General features: G+C 45.6%; 1 protein-coding gene across 2 annotated transcripts in view; it reads right to left on the minus strand.

The window, feature by feature from the left end:
- Positions 1 to 4,470: 4,470 nt before the first annotated feature.
- The window catches only part of FOXJ3 (forkhead box J3), a 137,428-nt gene continuing 126,645 nt past the window's right edge, over positions 4,471 to 15,253 (minus strand). For both annotated transcript variants that reach the window (XM_075554654.1, XM_075554646.1), the window contains 4 exons: positions 12,113 to 12,214; positions 11,480 to 11,671; positions 8,745 to 8,852; positions 4,471 to 7,281 (listed from right to left, as the gene is read on the minus strand). In XM_075554654.1, coding sequence (XP_075410769.1) covers positions 7,166 to 7,281; positions 8,745 to 8,852; positions 11,480 to 11,671; positions 12,113 to 12,214 — 518 coding nt within the window. In that variant the 3' untranslated portion in view covers positions 4,471 to 7,165. The remainder of the gene's footprint in view (positions 7,282 to 8,744; positions 8,853 to 11,479; positions 11,672 to 12,112; positions 12,215 to 15,253) is intronic.

A 15,253-nucleotide genomic window follows, 5' to 3' on the forward strand; every position in this document is an offset into this window, starting at 1 on the left:
AGGTCACAAGAACACACACGCCGTCACCGGGTCACAGCCAGCGGCGCTAGTCACATAGTCACAGTCACGTGACCACACAGCCAGTCATCCGTACCCAAGCACCTACACTCCTGCCTGAGAAGCCCGCGCACAGACACGACACGCGCACGCGCAGTCTCACACAAGATCCCGCACTCAGCCGACTATTCCCAGGAAGGGCTCAGCCTATGGACGTCACCGGCCCTGGGAAGGGTGGGAAGTGTCCTCGGCATCTGATTGCCATTGTCTGGGGCAGGAAGTTGTCTGAGTGACCTCTGGAGGGGTGGGGGCGGAGGGGGGTGAGGGGCGTCATTGCCCACAGTGACATCAGCTCAGGCCCGGGTAGGGTGAGTGGGAATGGGGCGTGGTGGCAGGCACGCAGAGGCTGTAAAGCCATGTATGTGCAGGCGGGCGGCTCTTCTCCCAGCCTCCCTCCCTAGCTGTGACCTGGGGCCAAGCCCTGTCCTGCTCCCTGGGATACTGTCCTGTAGTGAGAGGGAGAGAGGGCGCCGAGCTCCCCAGGCAGTTGGGACCAGAACCTCAGTTTATGCCTGCCAAGCACTGGCGGCGGGGGGCTCGCGTGGAGCAAGGGTGGCAATCACGAATGCCCTTGGTGGGAGTGTGCGGTGTGTGGGCGCAGCATGGGCGGGGCAGGCTCAGAGTTAGGCCGGGGTGGGGGTGGGGGCAGGGCTGGGGTCCACGTGACTGGGTGGCCCTCCCCGCACCTGCCGAAACAGTGCCACTCGCCAGCCTCCAGTGGTGCCCGGAGTTGACAGTGGAGCCCCTGCCCTGGGAGTGGCGAGGGCTGGGAGCAGGAAGCAGGCTCAGAAGCACAGACCCATACCTCACCACCGCCCACATATTTGTGTCTGAGAACTGCAAGGGGCCCCTGGCTTTCTCCATCCGACTCTGATGAGGCAGAGGAGGCAACCGGATCGTGAATGCGGGATACTGGTATCCCTGTCTTTCTTTGGGAGCTCCCACCTCGGGGGGCTGCAGAGAAAGGGCAGTCCCAAGGGCCAAGAGCAGAGGGGCACACCTGGCATCAGTCACCCTCTGGTGGCCACAGGTGCTCACTGCAGCTTCACGGTGAGTGGCTGTGGCTTTGTGCTAAGGCCCTCATTCACTGGCCTGTGGCCCTCCAAATAGAGATCGCCAGGCCTCTCTTTCAAGGTGCCTAGCCTCCAGCCTCTATTATTGGCCAAAAGTGTGTTAAGCTGTTTGCACTGCCAGGGACTTAACTCCTGAACCAATGCTGAGGACATGAAGGCCAGCCCGGTGCGGTGGTAAGGAGTGCAGGCACTGGTTTGAAATCCCAGCTCCACTGCTTCTATGTAAAGAGACCTGGTGGCAGTGTGCTTAGACATTAAACTGCTAACTCCAAGGCTGGTGCTTCAAACCATGTGGTAGTTACATAATCTGGTGTCAATTTGAGGATTCAGAGTGAAGGGGTGAAGTCTAGCCAGTCAATCAGGTAATAACTTGATGACCTCATTTAGCGGCACCTCAGAGGTAAGTAGCTCCCTTAAGGTGGTGCACAGACTCACTCCCTGGGAGACATGGCAGCTGACAAGACACATGGAACTACGCTAGTGCCCTGAGCTGGAGGGCCCACAGAGACCCGCCAGCACTGAGATGCTTACACCACCACTGAATCCACAAGACTTCCCACCCACTGGCCTGAGATCTTCCTGCATTTGGAGTCATTGCATGTTTCGTGAGTCTGAAGAGGACTTTATAGATTAGTATCAGGCCTATGGGCTAATATCAGACTTATGGACTTTTTCTGGACTGGGCTGGGCTGTTTTCTTACTGTACAATTACTCTTTATATAATGCTCTTTCTCACACACTAGTGTCCATGAATTTGTTTCTCTAGTCTACCTAAACCCATTTGTGGCTCCATCGGAGACAAAGAGGCTGTCTGCTGCCCTGAAGATTTAGTCTTGGAAACCCTGTCAGGTCACTGGGAGTCTGAATTAACTCATGAGCAATGGGGCATTGCTGTCATTACTACTTCTGCCCGAGCTCAATGACCCTGGACAAGTGACAACCTCACCGTGGTTCAGATTCAAGGTAGGATCTACCACAGGAAGTTGTCTGGAACAGCAAATATGATGGTCTCCACTGAATGCTAGCAGTAACGAGTCCCTGGGAACTGACGGCACACTAGTTACGTGTTGGGCTCTTCCTCTAGAGCAGTGGGTCTCCACCTTCCTCGTGCCGCGGCCCTTTCATACAGTTCATGTGGTGACCCCCAACCATAACATGATTTTCGTTGCCAATTAACTGTAATTTTGCTGCTGTTATCAATCAGGTGACCCCTGTGAAAGGGTCGTTCGACCTCCAAAGGGGTTGTGACCCACAGGTTAAGAACCACTGCTTTAGAGTTACCATCTCAGAAACCCAACCCATGGGGCCAATCCCCCCTAACCCCCCATCCTACAGGGTCACGATGAGTCAGAACGGACTTACGGCAGTGAGTTTTTTGAGAGATGGATTCTGTACTTTGGGGACATCACTGTTTGGGAGTTGGGAGTGTGACACAGCCCTGACCTGGGCTTGAATTCCGGTCCTGGTACTGTCACTTAGCATATCACTAGTGCACATGGTCACAATCACATGGGGGGGGGGCACGCTCAAAATTACCTTAGAAAGGCTTTTAGGAAGGTACCATGCTGAAAAGAAATGCACCAGGTCTCAGTAAGCCCAGCCTGGCCAGTTTTTGGCTAGAATCTGAACACTGGAGGAAGTCGCTAGCTTCCAAGGGCAATGCTGTCTGACGCAGGTGAATCTAACACAACACAACACAGATGTACGTACTATGGAGGCTCTCACGTTTGAATCTGCTGTCTCCTGTTGCAGCCAGTTCATCCGATGGATGAGCCCTGGGTTAACATGTGCATTCCGTTGTCAGCCCACGTGTGCATGACTGTTTGCATATGATGTGCTTGGATGCAATCATGTAACCCCCATTGCACCCCACCTCTCGAGAGTGGTTGCCTTCTCTGTAAAATGGGACAACAGTACCACCCCTTCAGGTTCTTGTGCAGATAAAATGCAACAATGTGTGGGAACATCTTAAATTGCTTGTGGGTGAATGACATTCCCCATCTCCTCCCCAACCAGCTGCGTGGCTTTGGGAAGTTAGCACCTGTTGAGTTGTATTCTAACAGCAGAATGCAGGAGCTGTATGATTTCTAAGAACCCCTCTATCTAGGTCCTGGGGTCTGGACAGCAAGGGGCAGCCAGCCCTAGAGGGCAACTTCTTAGTTTTAGGAAACAGAGGTAAAAGCAGATGAGCATTGGAGACAGGCCAAGACTAACTCAATCCCAGAACTAACTTCAGCAAGTCAACCTTTCTAACCTGTTTCTCCCATGGGAAAAACAGGTATGCAGGCCTTTCTGGCAAAGGCCTACGGCTTGAAGTCAGAAGCCATCAGAGTCCCTAGGCAGGGACGGACCACTGGTGGACAAGCTCTCCCCCTGCTCACCTGGGCAGCCCTGTGTTTCAAATGCATGCCGCCCCATGTTGCTGACCAGGTCACTGCTTAGCCCCCGGGCCTTCTCCCTTACTAGCAAGACCGGGCTTTCACAGCACTGCTTTGGACACTGGTTCTCCATGCTCAGCCCACGCAGCTCCCTCTCCCGCCTGTGTGGGCCTGGAGAAGACTCACACAGCCAGCACCAGCAGCAAGCCTTCCTAACCACTGCCCAGGCACTTGCCCTTGCCTCACCAAGCCGGGCAGCTCATGCAGAGCAGCCTCCTTGGGAAGTTTCCTTGACTGGCATTTACTACCTGTCTCAGGCAAATCCGATTTCCCATTCATGTTGCCCCAAAGCAGAATTAGGCTGTTTTGTCTCCAGCTCTCTCATGGAAGGGTCCCACAGCATAAAGGCTCAGCAGTGTGACGAAAAGGCTCCACCACCACTTTGAGAAAGTGTCCTGGAAAGGCGTCCAGCTAGTTGGGTGGGGTGCGGCCAGCGGTTCCCTGGGCATAATGTGACGAACTCATGAGCATGCAGGTGGCTTTACGTCAGGTGATCTAATCTCAGGCCTCTGTGCTGCCACCTGCCAGCTCAAAGAGCAGTGTGGGCCAGTCCTTGTCTTACATCTCCCAAATGAGGAACACAGCACCTGGACAAGTAGAGGCCACCACTGCTACTATTACTAGAAACCACCATAATAAGAGGCTCACGCACGCTGCTGTTTAATGTGCCAGGCACTGTTCTACTTATTTAAATGTGTTCATTAATTTAACCTGCTACCAAGTGGAGGGAGACAGTTTCATCCTCAGAAATTAAATAACGTCCCCAAGTCTGCAGAGCTAGTAAGCTCCTCAGAAAAGGGCAGCCCTTACTGTGATGCGCCAGCAGGGGATCCACCTCGGAGACGTCAAGGACAGCCCGGCCTTGCTTCCTCACCAGAACAAATGACACAAACCCAGCGGGAGGAGGAGAGTGAACATAATGTATTTATTTTAAGTGCCATTCATGCATATCAGTTCTGGCAGCAGCCACCTTAATGACACTTGGAGTATCTCTTTACAGCCACTAAACAAGGACAGAGAGGGTGAGTTCATCATAGAGGCGAGATGTGAAAGCGTGCAATAGCAAAACTGTAGAAACATTAAAACACTGACTGTCCAACAGCAGTACGGAGAGCAGGCTGTGTCTGCACAAAAAGCCAATGCATTTCCATCACATATATACACTAGAGATATGTACACATCACCCTCTGAATAACAATATCAAAATACTCTATTCCATTTGAAATAATCCCCAATTGAGTCCCTCCCACTTCAAAGGACATCTGAGAGACGTGTATTTACAAGAACACACATGAGCACATTTACATTTTCAAAAACTGCCACAAATGCCAGGCGGATTTTTTCCCAGACAGAGTGCCCCATTTGATTGCATGCATTAATTAGTCTTTGTCCCTAAAGTCTCAGTCAACGTAAGCTCAGGACAGAACTCACCACCTACTGAAATGGCCCCTCAAGGGCCCTGCTGGGCCTCCTAGGCCGCCCAGATTACAGGAGAGTGGGAAGGGTCTGAGTAGAGGTCCTGCCTCTAGGGGCAGACTTGTGACGTTTAAATTCTCATAATCTGACCCATCACTGCAAGTCAGCGTATGATTGACAAGTGGGAAATTGGTTTCACACAATTTGTAAACTCCTCATCAGTGGTTTCCATCCACATCCCTCAGATGCAGGCCAAGTTCCCATACCCACAGGGTTTAAAGTGCATACTGCTGCCAAAGCCAGTCAAACTGTTTCAACTCCACCATTTTGGGTCTAGAAAGCAGTGACTTGAGCAGACTACTGAGAACCCCTCCCTTCTCCCCAAGCTGTCACTCTGCAGGCCACGATCTCATCTTGCCTCTGGTCCTTCTAAGAGAGGCCTTTCCAGAATCCTCCAATTGCGCTGATCTAAGGGGCAGGAACCAAGTCACCTGGTTCAAGCCAAGCAGGGTCCAAACAATGGAGGACCTGAAAGCCTTCCTCCTCCTCCTCCTCCTCTACACTTCACGAGCCCCGACGTGGTGGGTAGTTTCCCAGTGATTCACTCGGGGAGCACTCCATTACAAAAACACACACACACAACTTTCACAAATACACACACAGAAACCAAGATGCTTGTTTAGTTCAAATAGAGTTACTTAACCACAGAATCACTAAGGCTAATGAAAGTAATCTGAGCATGGCTGTCTGAAACCAGAGATGCTAAAAAGCAACCACAAGTAGTTATTACTCCTTGATTTGATGAAATATCAATTTCCCATTAGAATTATTATTATGTTCTTGCCTTTTATTTTTGGTCTACTCGTTTAAATGTCTCACTTGTAGTTTTATTGAAAAACTAACTAAACCTATGCAAAGGAGGTGACAGGAAATAAGTTAATACAATCAACGAACCCTCAGAGGCAGGCGGCATTTCAGAGACTATGACCGTGTGGCGCACACAGACACAGTGGCCCCTGGGCAGCCCATCACGGCCACGTGGCGCTCTCTCATCTCAGTGCTGCTTCCGTGGAAGGGGAGCGAGTGGGAAGCGCTCACTCACACTGCCTGCTGGTCTGTTGTCCACAGGGACTCCAAGTCACATCCCAGTAAGCCCTCCTCAACGAGTCAGCCTCGGGCAGAACTGAGAGCAAAAGGAGTAGCGATACAGAAAATCACACCACTCTCTGATTGTCTTGTCTGTAAACTCTCATCAAGAAAAATGATTCTGTGCTTTCAGATACTGCAATTCTTCTTAAAGAAGCCAACGGGAGCTGAGCATTCATGGAAGGTAGTAATAAATATTAAAATAACACTTTAAAATAATAAATACATAAGTGAGTATGGAGGCAATGATTTATTTAGAGAGTCAAACAAAGCCCAGCTTCTAGTTGATCCAATACATCTGAGACTACCACAATGCTGACTGAGAAACACAGACTGAGACAAGGGACACATAAACGCCATCAGCCCCAAGTACAAAACGAAATGGTTACTTCCTTCACGCTGCTCAGGAACAATATGCCCGTTCAGATTTTTTAGACAGTATCAAACTTGAGATTCCTTGACTTACTGGGTCAAATTCACTACCCAAATTTCTGAAAAGGATTCAACAAGAGGAAATGAACTTTGGAAAAACCAGTTTCCTTTCAGTTGCTTACATCAATGAAAAGTATCCTGCAGAAAATTGCCTAATAAGAAATAAAAACTCACAGTAACTTTTTCTTTTTAAGACACAATAATCCAATTTTTTAAAAAAGAAACCTTTCAGTAATTTTTATACATGTATTTACACATATGGGTCTATAAACTGCTTGCAGCAAAATAGGCTCTGTCAGAAAAATCAGTCTGGCACTTGTGGTCAACATCAAACTGACACAAATACGCACGAGCGCCCACGTCACACCACAGGGAGGAGCTACACAGGGCAGCTGGCAGGGAGACAAACATGTAGTACTTGTCTGGGCCAGACAGAAGCAGTATGTTCTCCAGCTCAAATCTTTGTGATTGTCTTCAAAAGAAATTTTTGATAACATTGGCAAAGTGATTAACAACTTTGTTTTCTCAATTGGATTCTTTTCCACCTTTCCCTTCGCTGCTCAGAAAGGTGACGTTGGGGGTTGGTGCCTCATAGACACAAGCCTACACAATTGAATCCCAATCAAAGTCATCCTGGATGTCATCTGGAGGCAGGGAGCGCCGCATCTGGAAGGCTTGGGAAGGCATCATGTGCTGCTGGCTCATGGCCCCGTGGTGGCCTGGAAGAAAGGAGGCAGGTAGGAAGCTGAGAATGGTAAGCAGAGACTGATGTCTGCTAACTCTGAAGTCACACTGGGTCACAGGGGAGAATCTCCAACAAGTTCCTCTTGGGGCCACCAAGTTCAACAGCAGATAAGCACAGAGCACACGAACCCAGCAGAAAACAACAGGGCCTTCCCGCCCCTAGAGCACATTGAGTGCAAGATACCCGCTGCCCCCACCTTCTCTCTGAAGCAGTCGGGCAGGGACTTCGCTTGTGTGCCCCATTTTGTTGCACTCTGCCCTTGTCCCCAAACCACCAACCTCTCCTTCCTTTTTTCTTTCCTTCCTTCCTTCCCTTCCCTCCTAAATAAAGTTCTATAATCACTTGAAGAGTTTATTCTGCTACTAAAAATTAAGTATAGCCTTTAAACCGAGCTAGTTTCCCCTCCTGGATTACTACTGTTACTAGTAATAGGACTCCAAAATTGAGTAGTCTGCCACTAGTCTGATTTTCCTCCTATGCCCTGACATTGTAAGCAATTTACAGGTTTTCATTACCTCACAGCAAAAATACTTTAACTAAAAAGTATAACAACCCCCCCACCCCCATCTATGTGCCAGGTATTCATTTACAAGTGCTTTACATTTGATCCTCCTAACAACCTCATGAGTAGGCAGCGTTCTTATGGCCATTTACAGACAGAGACAATGAGAGGGTGTGGCAGTGTGTCCACTATCACACAGCTAAGTGCGAAACTCCAGGATTCAACCCCTGGCAATCTAGTTTTCCTGCTTCCCCTCCATATCGCCTCTCACTTGGACCCAACTTGCCTTCACTACTGCCTGGCACACCATTCTTTTTGGGATTTTTTAATCCCCCCTCCAGCTCATGCACATTAACTTGAGTCTCTTCCTCATATCCCCTAAAGAAAGGGGGGTGGCGATAAGAGAAGAGCAATGGGCTCTGAACCTGGGTCCGAGTCTTATCTTCATCACTTATCAACTGGCGGGCCTGGGACATGCTCTTTCTCTTTCAGAACCTCACGTCCTCATCTAGGAAAGCCTTACAGCCTTTCCAGTCTTCCCATGGTCCTCTTCCCACTACAAGTACTTTCCTCCATCTCGGAACTTAGCAATGGCTACTACGCACTTGCTCTGGGAGGTATTTCCCTAGACACTGCAGTTGGGGAACTCCGCTGGCATGACGGGAGTGAATCTACTTAAGTTCCTGGAGTCCCCTCAAAATAGAGTAGCCAAGGAAACTTAAGAACCAAGGACAGCACTATGACTCTCAGAGAAGCAGGACAATTAGACTCTTAGACTCCCTGGTTCAAAGAGACTTGAGGCCATATGATCTTTAAACCCTTTCATTAGCACTGGAACTAAATCGCTATCCATGACAGGAAGTTCACTTCCTTCCTGAGACAGTCTGGACTCACTCTTGGACTTTTCACAGTGTGGACACGTTCACACAAATTACCTGCAATCGTTGTTCCTGGAGTGCTGAGTGCCTGTGGGATGTGAGGATAACCAGGGGGCGGCATCACTGAAGGAGGAAGATTTTGCCTAGAGTCTATGTACAAATTGCCTTAATCAGATTGAAAAGCAGAAAGAAGGAAAACATGTTAGCACACAGTTAAACCAATCACGCATTAAAAGCTTAGCAGAATTGTTATCTGTAACTTAATTAAGCAGGTAAGGTGGGGAGGAGAGGGGAAGAAATACTGTGTGAGCACACTGGTACTAACCCTGGCTCTCCTAGTAAGTGTCTGTCATCATGCATTTCATTACAGTGCAGAAGCATTCCCTGTTCAACACTTCATCTAAGCCTCTCTCTAAATCCTGCCATGAGAGCAACACCAGGGATGATTATTGCCATTTTATGGATGAGACCGCTGAAGCTCAAAAAGGCTAAAGGGACTTGTCTAATGAGACATCAGTTTGACAGAAGGCTAGTACCAGATCTTTTTAATCCATGAGTTCTTTTTATAAAGTGCTGTCTCTATTAGCCTGGTTTTCCTGACTACGTGTGCCTCAGTGGCTACGAGGTATAAGCATAGAAAAGACTTACAAGGGGTAGAAGTAGCGAGTATCGGGCTAGGGAAACATGGACCTCACAAGTGGCATTTCAGACCGTTGATATGTGTTAGTTGATGGGGCCATTCAACGCTAAAACCAATTACACTGCGCCATAATGCATAGCAGACAGGGAGGGGAACAAACATTATGACCACTCGCCCTACCCTAAATAAAATGACACAACCCTAAAAACTGGTTTATGTTGTAAGGACCATCTGGAATTTTAGAAATGCTGTGTTACTACGGGGTTCTAGTGCTGCAAATGAATTACACTCGCATCCCAGCAATATTGTAATGAAACGAAGAAACAGCAGCTATTTTCCCTGAAGAAACTAAAAAGGAAAAGGGGAAAAGAGGACAGGACCAAGAACAGAACCCTGGACCACCGGCTCCTAAGGTAACATTCTTTTTGTAATACATTTGGCAATCAGAATAAAGCTTTTTAATCAACTAATTACACTGGTAATAACTCAAAATGGTTGCAGGGGAGCATCCTGGCTGAAAGCAGATATTCCCTGTGTCATTTTTGACTGTGCGGATCATAGTAAACTATGGATAATATGAATTTTCCCCAGCATGAGGGTTTCAAATGCTTAACTGTGGTCATGAGGAGCCTTTGCACAAACCAGAGGTTGCCGTCCGCACAGAACAGAGACGTGTGTAGTTTCAAATCAGGAACACACGTGTCAGGTTCATACTGGTGCAACATCCTTATCCAATCTGTGAGCAGCCCTGATGGTGTCATGAGTGATGCATGCGGTGCCAAGTACAAAACCTGGCAGTCTGGACACAGGACAAAGAGGAGGCTGCTGGGCTCCAATAAACATCTGACGCCCCAGAACCTCAAAGGGTCATTTCTACTCTGTCCTCCAGGGTTGCTAAGAGTTGGAACTGACTCAATGACTGTGGGCTTAATTTTCTCGTATTCAATCTGTATGCTGAGCAAATAATCCAAGAAGCTGGACTTTGAACTTGACTATTTGTGATTCTTACAGATATATAAAGTATGACATTTTAATTTTAAGCCTATACAAACTTAATTATCACTTTATAAGTATGTTCCTATAGAAATTTAAGCCATGTCTCCAAGACATGTAAATTTTGTTGAGTAAGTTAATAAAAGTTAAGAAAAGTAAACTGTGAACAATAAAACAAGAATGTAAACCCACTACAAAGATACAGCCTATTAACTTAAACTTTTCTACCATGTACCTTAGATAATAATTTGTTTTCATTCATTTTTTACAAGTAAAAAATGTCAATGGCTCACTGCCAATATTAACACTAGGTCTCCTCAATGGAAATTACAGAAACCATTTACATTTACCCCCTACTTTAATTTATGCCGACTTTTTCCATTTAATGAGACAAATACATATCCAAATTCATTTTCTTCCAAGCCTTCTAAACACAAAATTCTCTGTGTGGTATACCTATCTCTACAGAAACCCGTCAATTTGGCTCGATTCATTAATAAATATGAAAAAATCAAAAATTTCCTAGAAAGTAAACATCATACCCCTCGAGGGGAAAGAATAACAGAACTGTGGGAGAAGGAATACACTGGACGGTGTAAGATATGAAAAAAATAGCAATATATAATTTATTAAGGTTTCATGAGGGTGGTAGGGTGGGGGAGGGAGGGAATAACGAGGAGCTGATATCAAGGGGCTCAAGTAGAAAGAAAATGTTTTAAAAATGATGATGGCAGTATCTCTATAAGTTTGTTTGATGTAATTGATGTATAGATTTCTATAGTATTTGTAAGATATCCAGGAAAATGATCAATTAAAAAGTAAACATCAAATGTAGAGAAAAACAATGCAACGGAGATTGTCACACTGACTGACCCAAGCAACCCCTTTACTGTCAAACCCAGTATCTCAAATGCTGTATACAATTTCATATAACTATATAGCATTATAGTTTCGTTTACAAGTTAATAGTAGTTAATTATGTTGTTTTTAAGTAAGTTGTTTAAAGAAAATGTGTGGTTTCATCAACATGTCAATTTGCTCCTTGTGTGTCCACAGAGATGGATATATAAGAAATGTCCATAAACCTAGTGTTACTCCCACATGGAGCTGCATCTCATGAATGAATCAGGAAGAAAGACAAGAGGTAATGAGGCCATACCTGTCCCCATGTGCTGGGAGGGTTTGGTTGGATGCACAGCCCCATGGCAAACATTCTGCTGAACATTGCTCTGTGAGTGGATAAGGCCAGTTTGTGTAAAGAACTGATTAAGAGAAGAACAGAGATCTGCAAATTGGACCTGATCTAAAGACCAGTTCTTGAGATCTGCTTGTCTCATACTCTCCATCAAACCTGGGGGAAAGACAGAAGGAACCCCGTTAGGACAGTTCTGCAAGTACTGCAAGACAGTGGAGGTCGGCAAACGTGCTGAGCCCACAGAATTCCTACTGCCACGTTGAGGATTATGGTAGTGATTTGGCCATGCAATGAACAGCAGCTGATTTTTTTTGTTTTGGGTCTGATTATTTTACATATGCACAAATTTCTTTCAGAGTTCTTATCTGTGACCCTACGTTAACACCAAATGATCCAGGAATTTTACTGTGAATCTTTCAAGTTAACGTTTTCAAGTATACTTATGATCTTACTGTAAATGAAATTCTACATCAAGGATACTTAGTTCCACTTCAAAGAAAGCAGTATCTCTATTACAAAGAAATTTATCATCTACTAGAAAAAACACAATAACATTTGTATATAATTTGGTTATATGCCAAAAGGAACCACACTCACCTTGGAACTGTGAAAGGTCTACATCTGACCAATTAACACTGCTGGCAATTCGACAGCTCTCTTTTAGAATATCAAGTGTTGCATACCAATCATTTGAAACCCCTGTGAAAGTAATATTGACAAGACTATCAGTCTTGGATGATGGATGTCTGAAGTGTATGATGAGGGAAGACAATGGGCCAGCCTTGTTCCCACAAAGGCAGCTTCCTGTCCAGGTCTACAAAGGAATTCACACTAAGAAGTTCATCTGTGTTGGGATGATCTGTTCTGTGAGGCAGACAAGAAGGGCATCATTTCTCTCCATTTTACAAAAGAAAATGGAATGGACCCCAAAGATGAGACATAAATTAGCAAGCTACCCTGATCAGCCTAAGGTGTTTTTCTAAGTCCTGTTAGCACTGCTAACCAGAGCAACTTGCAAATTTCCATGCCATCTTATGATGTCAAATCTGATACAATTCTGTACATTTGCAGAGTATGCACACATACGAGCATGTCATGTAAATCCATATCCCTCATAAACCCTAAGACCGTAAGGACAAGCCCTTCGTAGCATACAGCAGGAGGTTTATGTTTAGGAGCAGCACAGAGCACAACTTAAAGCACTGGTTTAATAGATAAGTCACCCCTCCCCCCAGATGCTACTGGAAATAAAATCATCAGAAGAGAGCGAACATTAAGGAGAACAGATGGGAGGTAAAGTACAGCATATACTAAGAGTGGATGCTTCTTACGAGGCAACCTGGAGAAAGAAATGTCTTAAAACAATCTTCCTGGCAAAGGAGCAAGGGAGAGGGATAAACTTTCTAAGGAATGGAAAGCCCAGGTAGGGCATTTCTAGTCAGTCTGGAATGGTATCCTCTGATGTGGTACAGCATTAGGGTACTCCCGTGTGCCAGCAGTGGCCGCCAGTCAAGTGGCCACTGGGCAAGAGTTACTCTAAGGGAAGAAAGCCCCATTTTGTGACTGCTGCCTATTATAAAGTAATGTTTCCCCCCAGTCAGTGGTATGAATCCTACCCTCTAAAACTGTGGTTATCATCCCATTTAGAACTGGGTTGTCTTAAGTACACTATGGGCAGAATTGGTAATGGGCCAGCTCTTTTGTGATTTAAAAGAGTTAACAAGCAAGCGATGGATTGGGGGGGGGGGGGGGAGAAAGGCCAGGAGCATGAGCTCCTAAGAGATGAGGCCTTTCCTCTGAATTTTCAGAGGCCGTCTTCCTCTAGAGCCAGTACCTGGAGTTCTAGCGTGTAGCCTCCTTCACTGCGAGAAACACATTCGTTTGTTAGATCTACCCATATGCGGTCTTTCTGTTACAGCAGCACGCGATGGCGAAGACCGTTTCCAATGGCCCTCTTTTCCTGGACGAGGTAAGAACTAATTAAACGTACTTTTGCTACATCAGATAGCTCTCAGCTTTATCGGCCAGCTTTTGACTACTTGGCTTACACAATCTTACCAATTGTGGATTTTTAAAATCAGTCATAAAAACAACATGAACCCTGACCCTTGGCAATTCATAATTTAAGGAGAAACTTACTGAGGGGAGGTGGGGAAGAGATAATGAATTGATGTTACAATGAACCACAAACAAAGAAACTGAGGTTACAAGGAACAGCCAAGGGAGCACTAAGTGTCTATCTCCTGAGGTAAATACAGCATAGACAGTCAGAAGGTCATGCTAAAACTTGGTCTCCTAAAACAAAATCGTTTCAAAGAGCTAAGGCCATAATTGATTTCAGTTGTTACTAAATTGGGTGTCCTTTAATAAAAACTGACTTGTCAATATGAAAACAAAGCAATCTGCAGAGAGTGGGAGGGCAAACCCTACCTCTACGTGTACATGCTTGCTGATTTTACTCCTTTTGGATTAACTAGTGATACAGGCTTTGAAGTAAGACAAAGCAAGGTATAAATCTCAGTTCTACTACGTTAGTGTGTGGTTTGTTTGAGTTGTACTTGTCTAGCATGATTTAAGAAGCGAATATGAGATGACAGGCACTCCAATTGCTGCTTGTGCCTCTTTTCCATCCCCCTCTGTGAAGACAGCCTGTCGGTCCCACCTGAGGAGAAAGTCCTAATTCAAGAGATTCATTATTATAACCACTACCATGATGATCCCTAACCCCCCAGGTGGAAGTCCATTTTCTTTCTCTGTCAGCTTAATATGTTTCTATAATCATACATTGTTTCCAGCTATAAAGATATCTCTCCCTTCCTTGGAACAGACACCCACAGATACCCTATCTCTACTATCAGCAGTCTCTCCCCCAAATCCTATCAACAGGCTTAAATTTCTGAAGAACAAATTAACATTAAATGGCAGCTAATGGTGACTGGGTAACACTAAAACAGAATTACCAAAGGGGCCACTGTGTTTTACACATCTCTACCCTTCTCTCTAGACAAGCGATTAAAAATAACTTGGATGTTTTAGGAGCTATCCCCTCTCACCAGTTACTATATGACACCCACTACTCTCAACACCCACTCGACATGGTTAGATTCTTAAAACCAAGTCATTGTGCGAAAATGAAGGATAAGCACATCAGCCCACACAAAGAATGACTACAGCACTAGAGCTGCCCTAACACACCACACTATAACATTACATAACTGTCAAACCATGAGACCTATGCTCCAGCTAAGGTGATACACACCTACCATCACAGCCAGCGTTACCGTTGTCTGGTATCTTGGCAGTGACTACTCCTAGACATCCCACTGTTAAATGTGCAAAACTGTTAAGGCAGTAAATCTTCACTGTGGTAATCCATGTAAAATGTCAGATTAACAAGGCTATAACCCATAACCAACTTTCAATTTGATTTCAACTTGATTCTGTGGCCATTCCGTTAACGAAAAACTAAAATATGGTGTCTTACAATTTTAATGTGCGCTGGTCTTTGTTATTTTGGTACAATATCAACAGTAAGAAAAATTACTATGATGATAGTTTTAATTTCAGATTTTTAAGAACCCAAGTATCTTTATGGATGAATATAGGGCAGGGTAGGTAGGTGGTGTAACATTAACTCTTACTAAGGACTTACAAAGTTTCAGGTACCCTGCTGATTTTTGTACTTTTTTCTCATTGGACTTCCAGAAACCTTACCCTACTTTTTCTATTTTATAAATT

Source organism: Tenrec ecaudatus, chromosome 1 (assembly GCF_050624435.1).
Source record: "Tenrec ecaudatus isolate mTenEca1 chromosome 1, mTenEca1.hap1, whole genome shotgun sequence".
In the NCBI taxonomy this organism is placed as follows: Eukaryota; Metazoa; Chordata; class Mammalia; order Afrosoricida; family Tenrecidae; genus Tenrec; species Tenrec ecaudatus.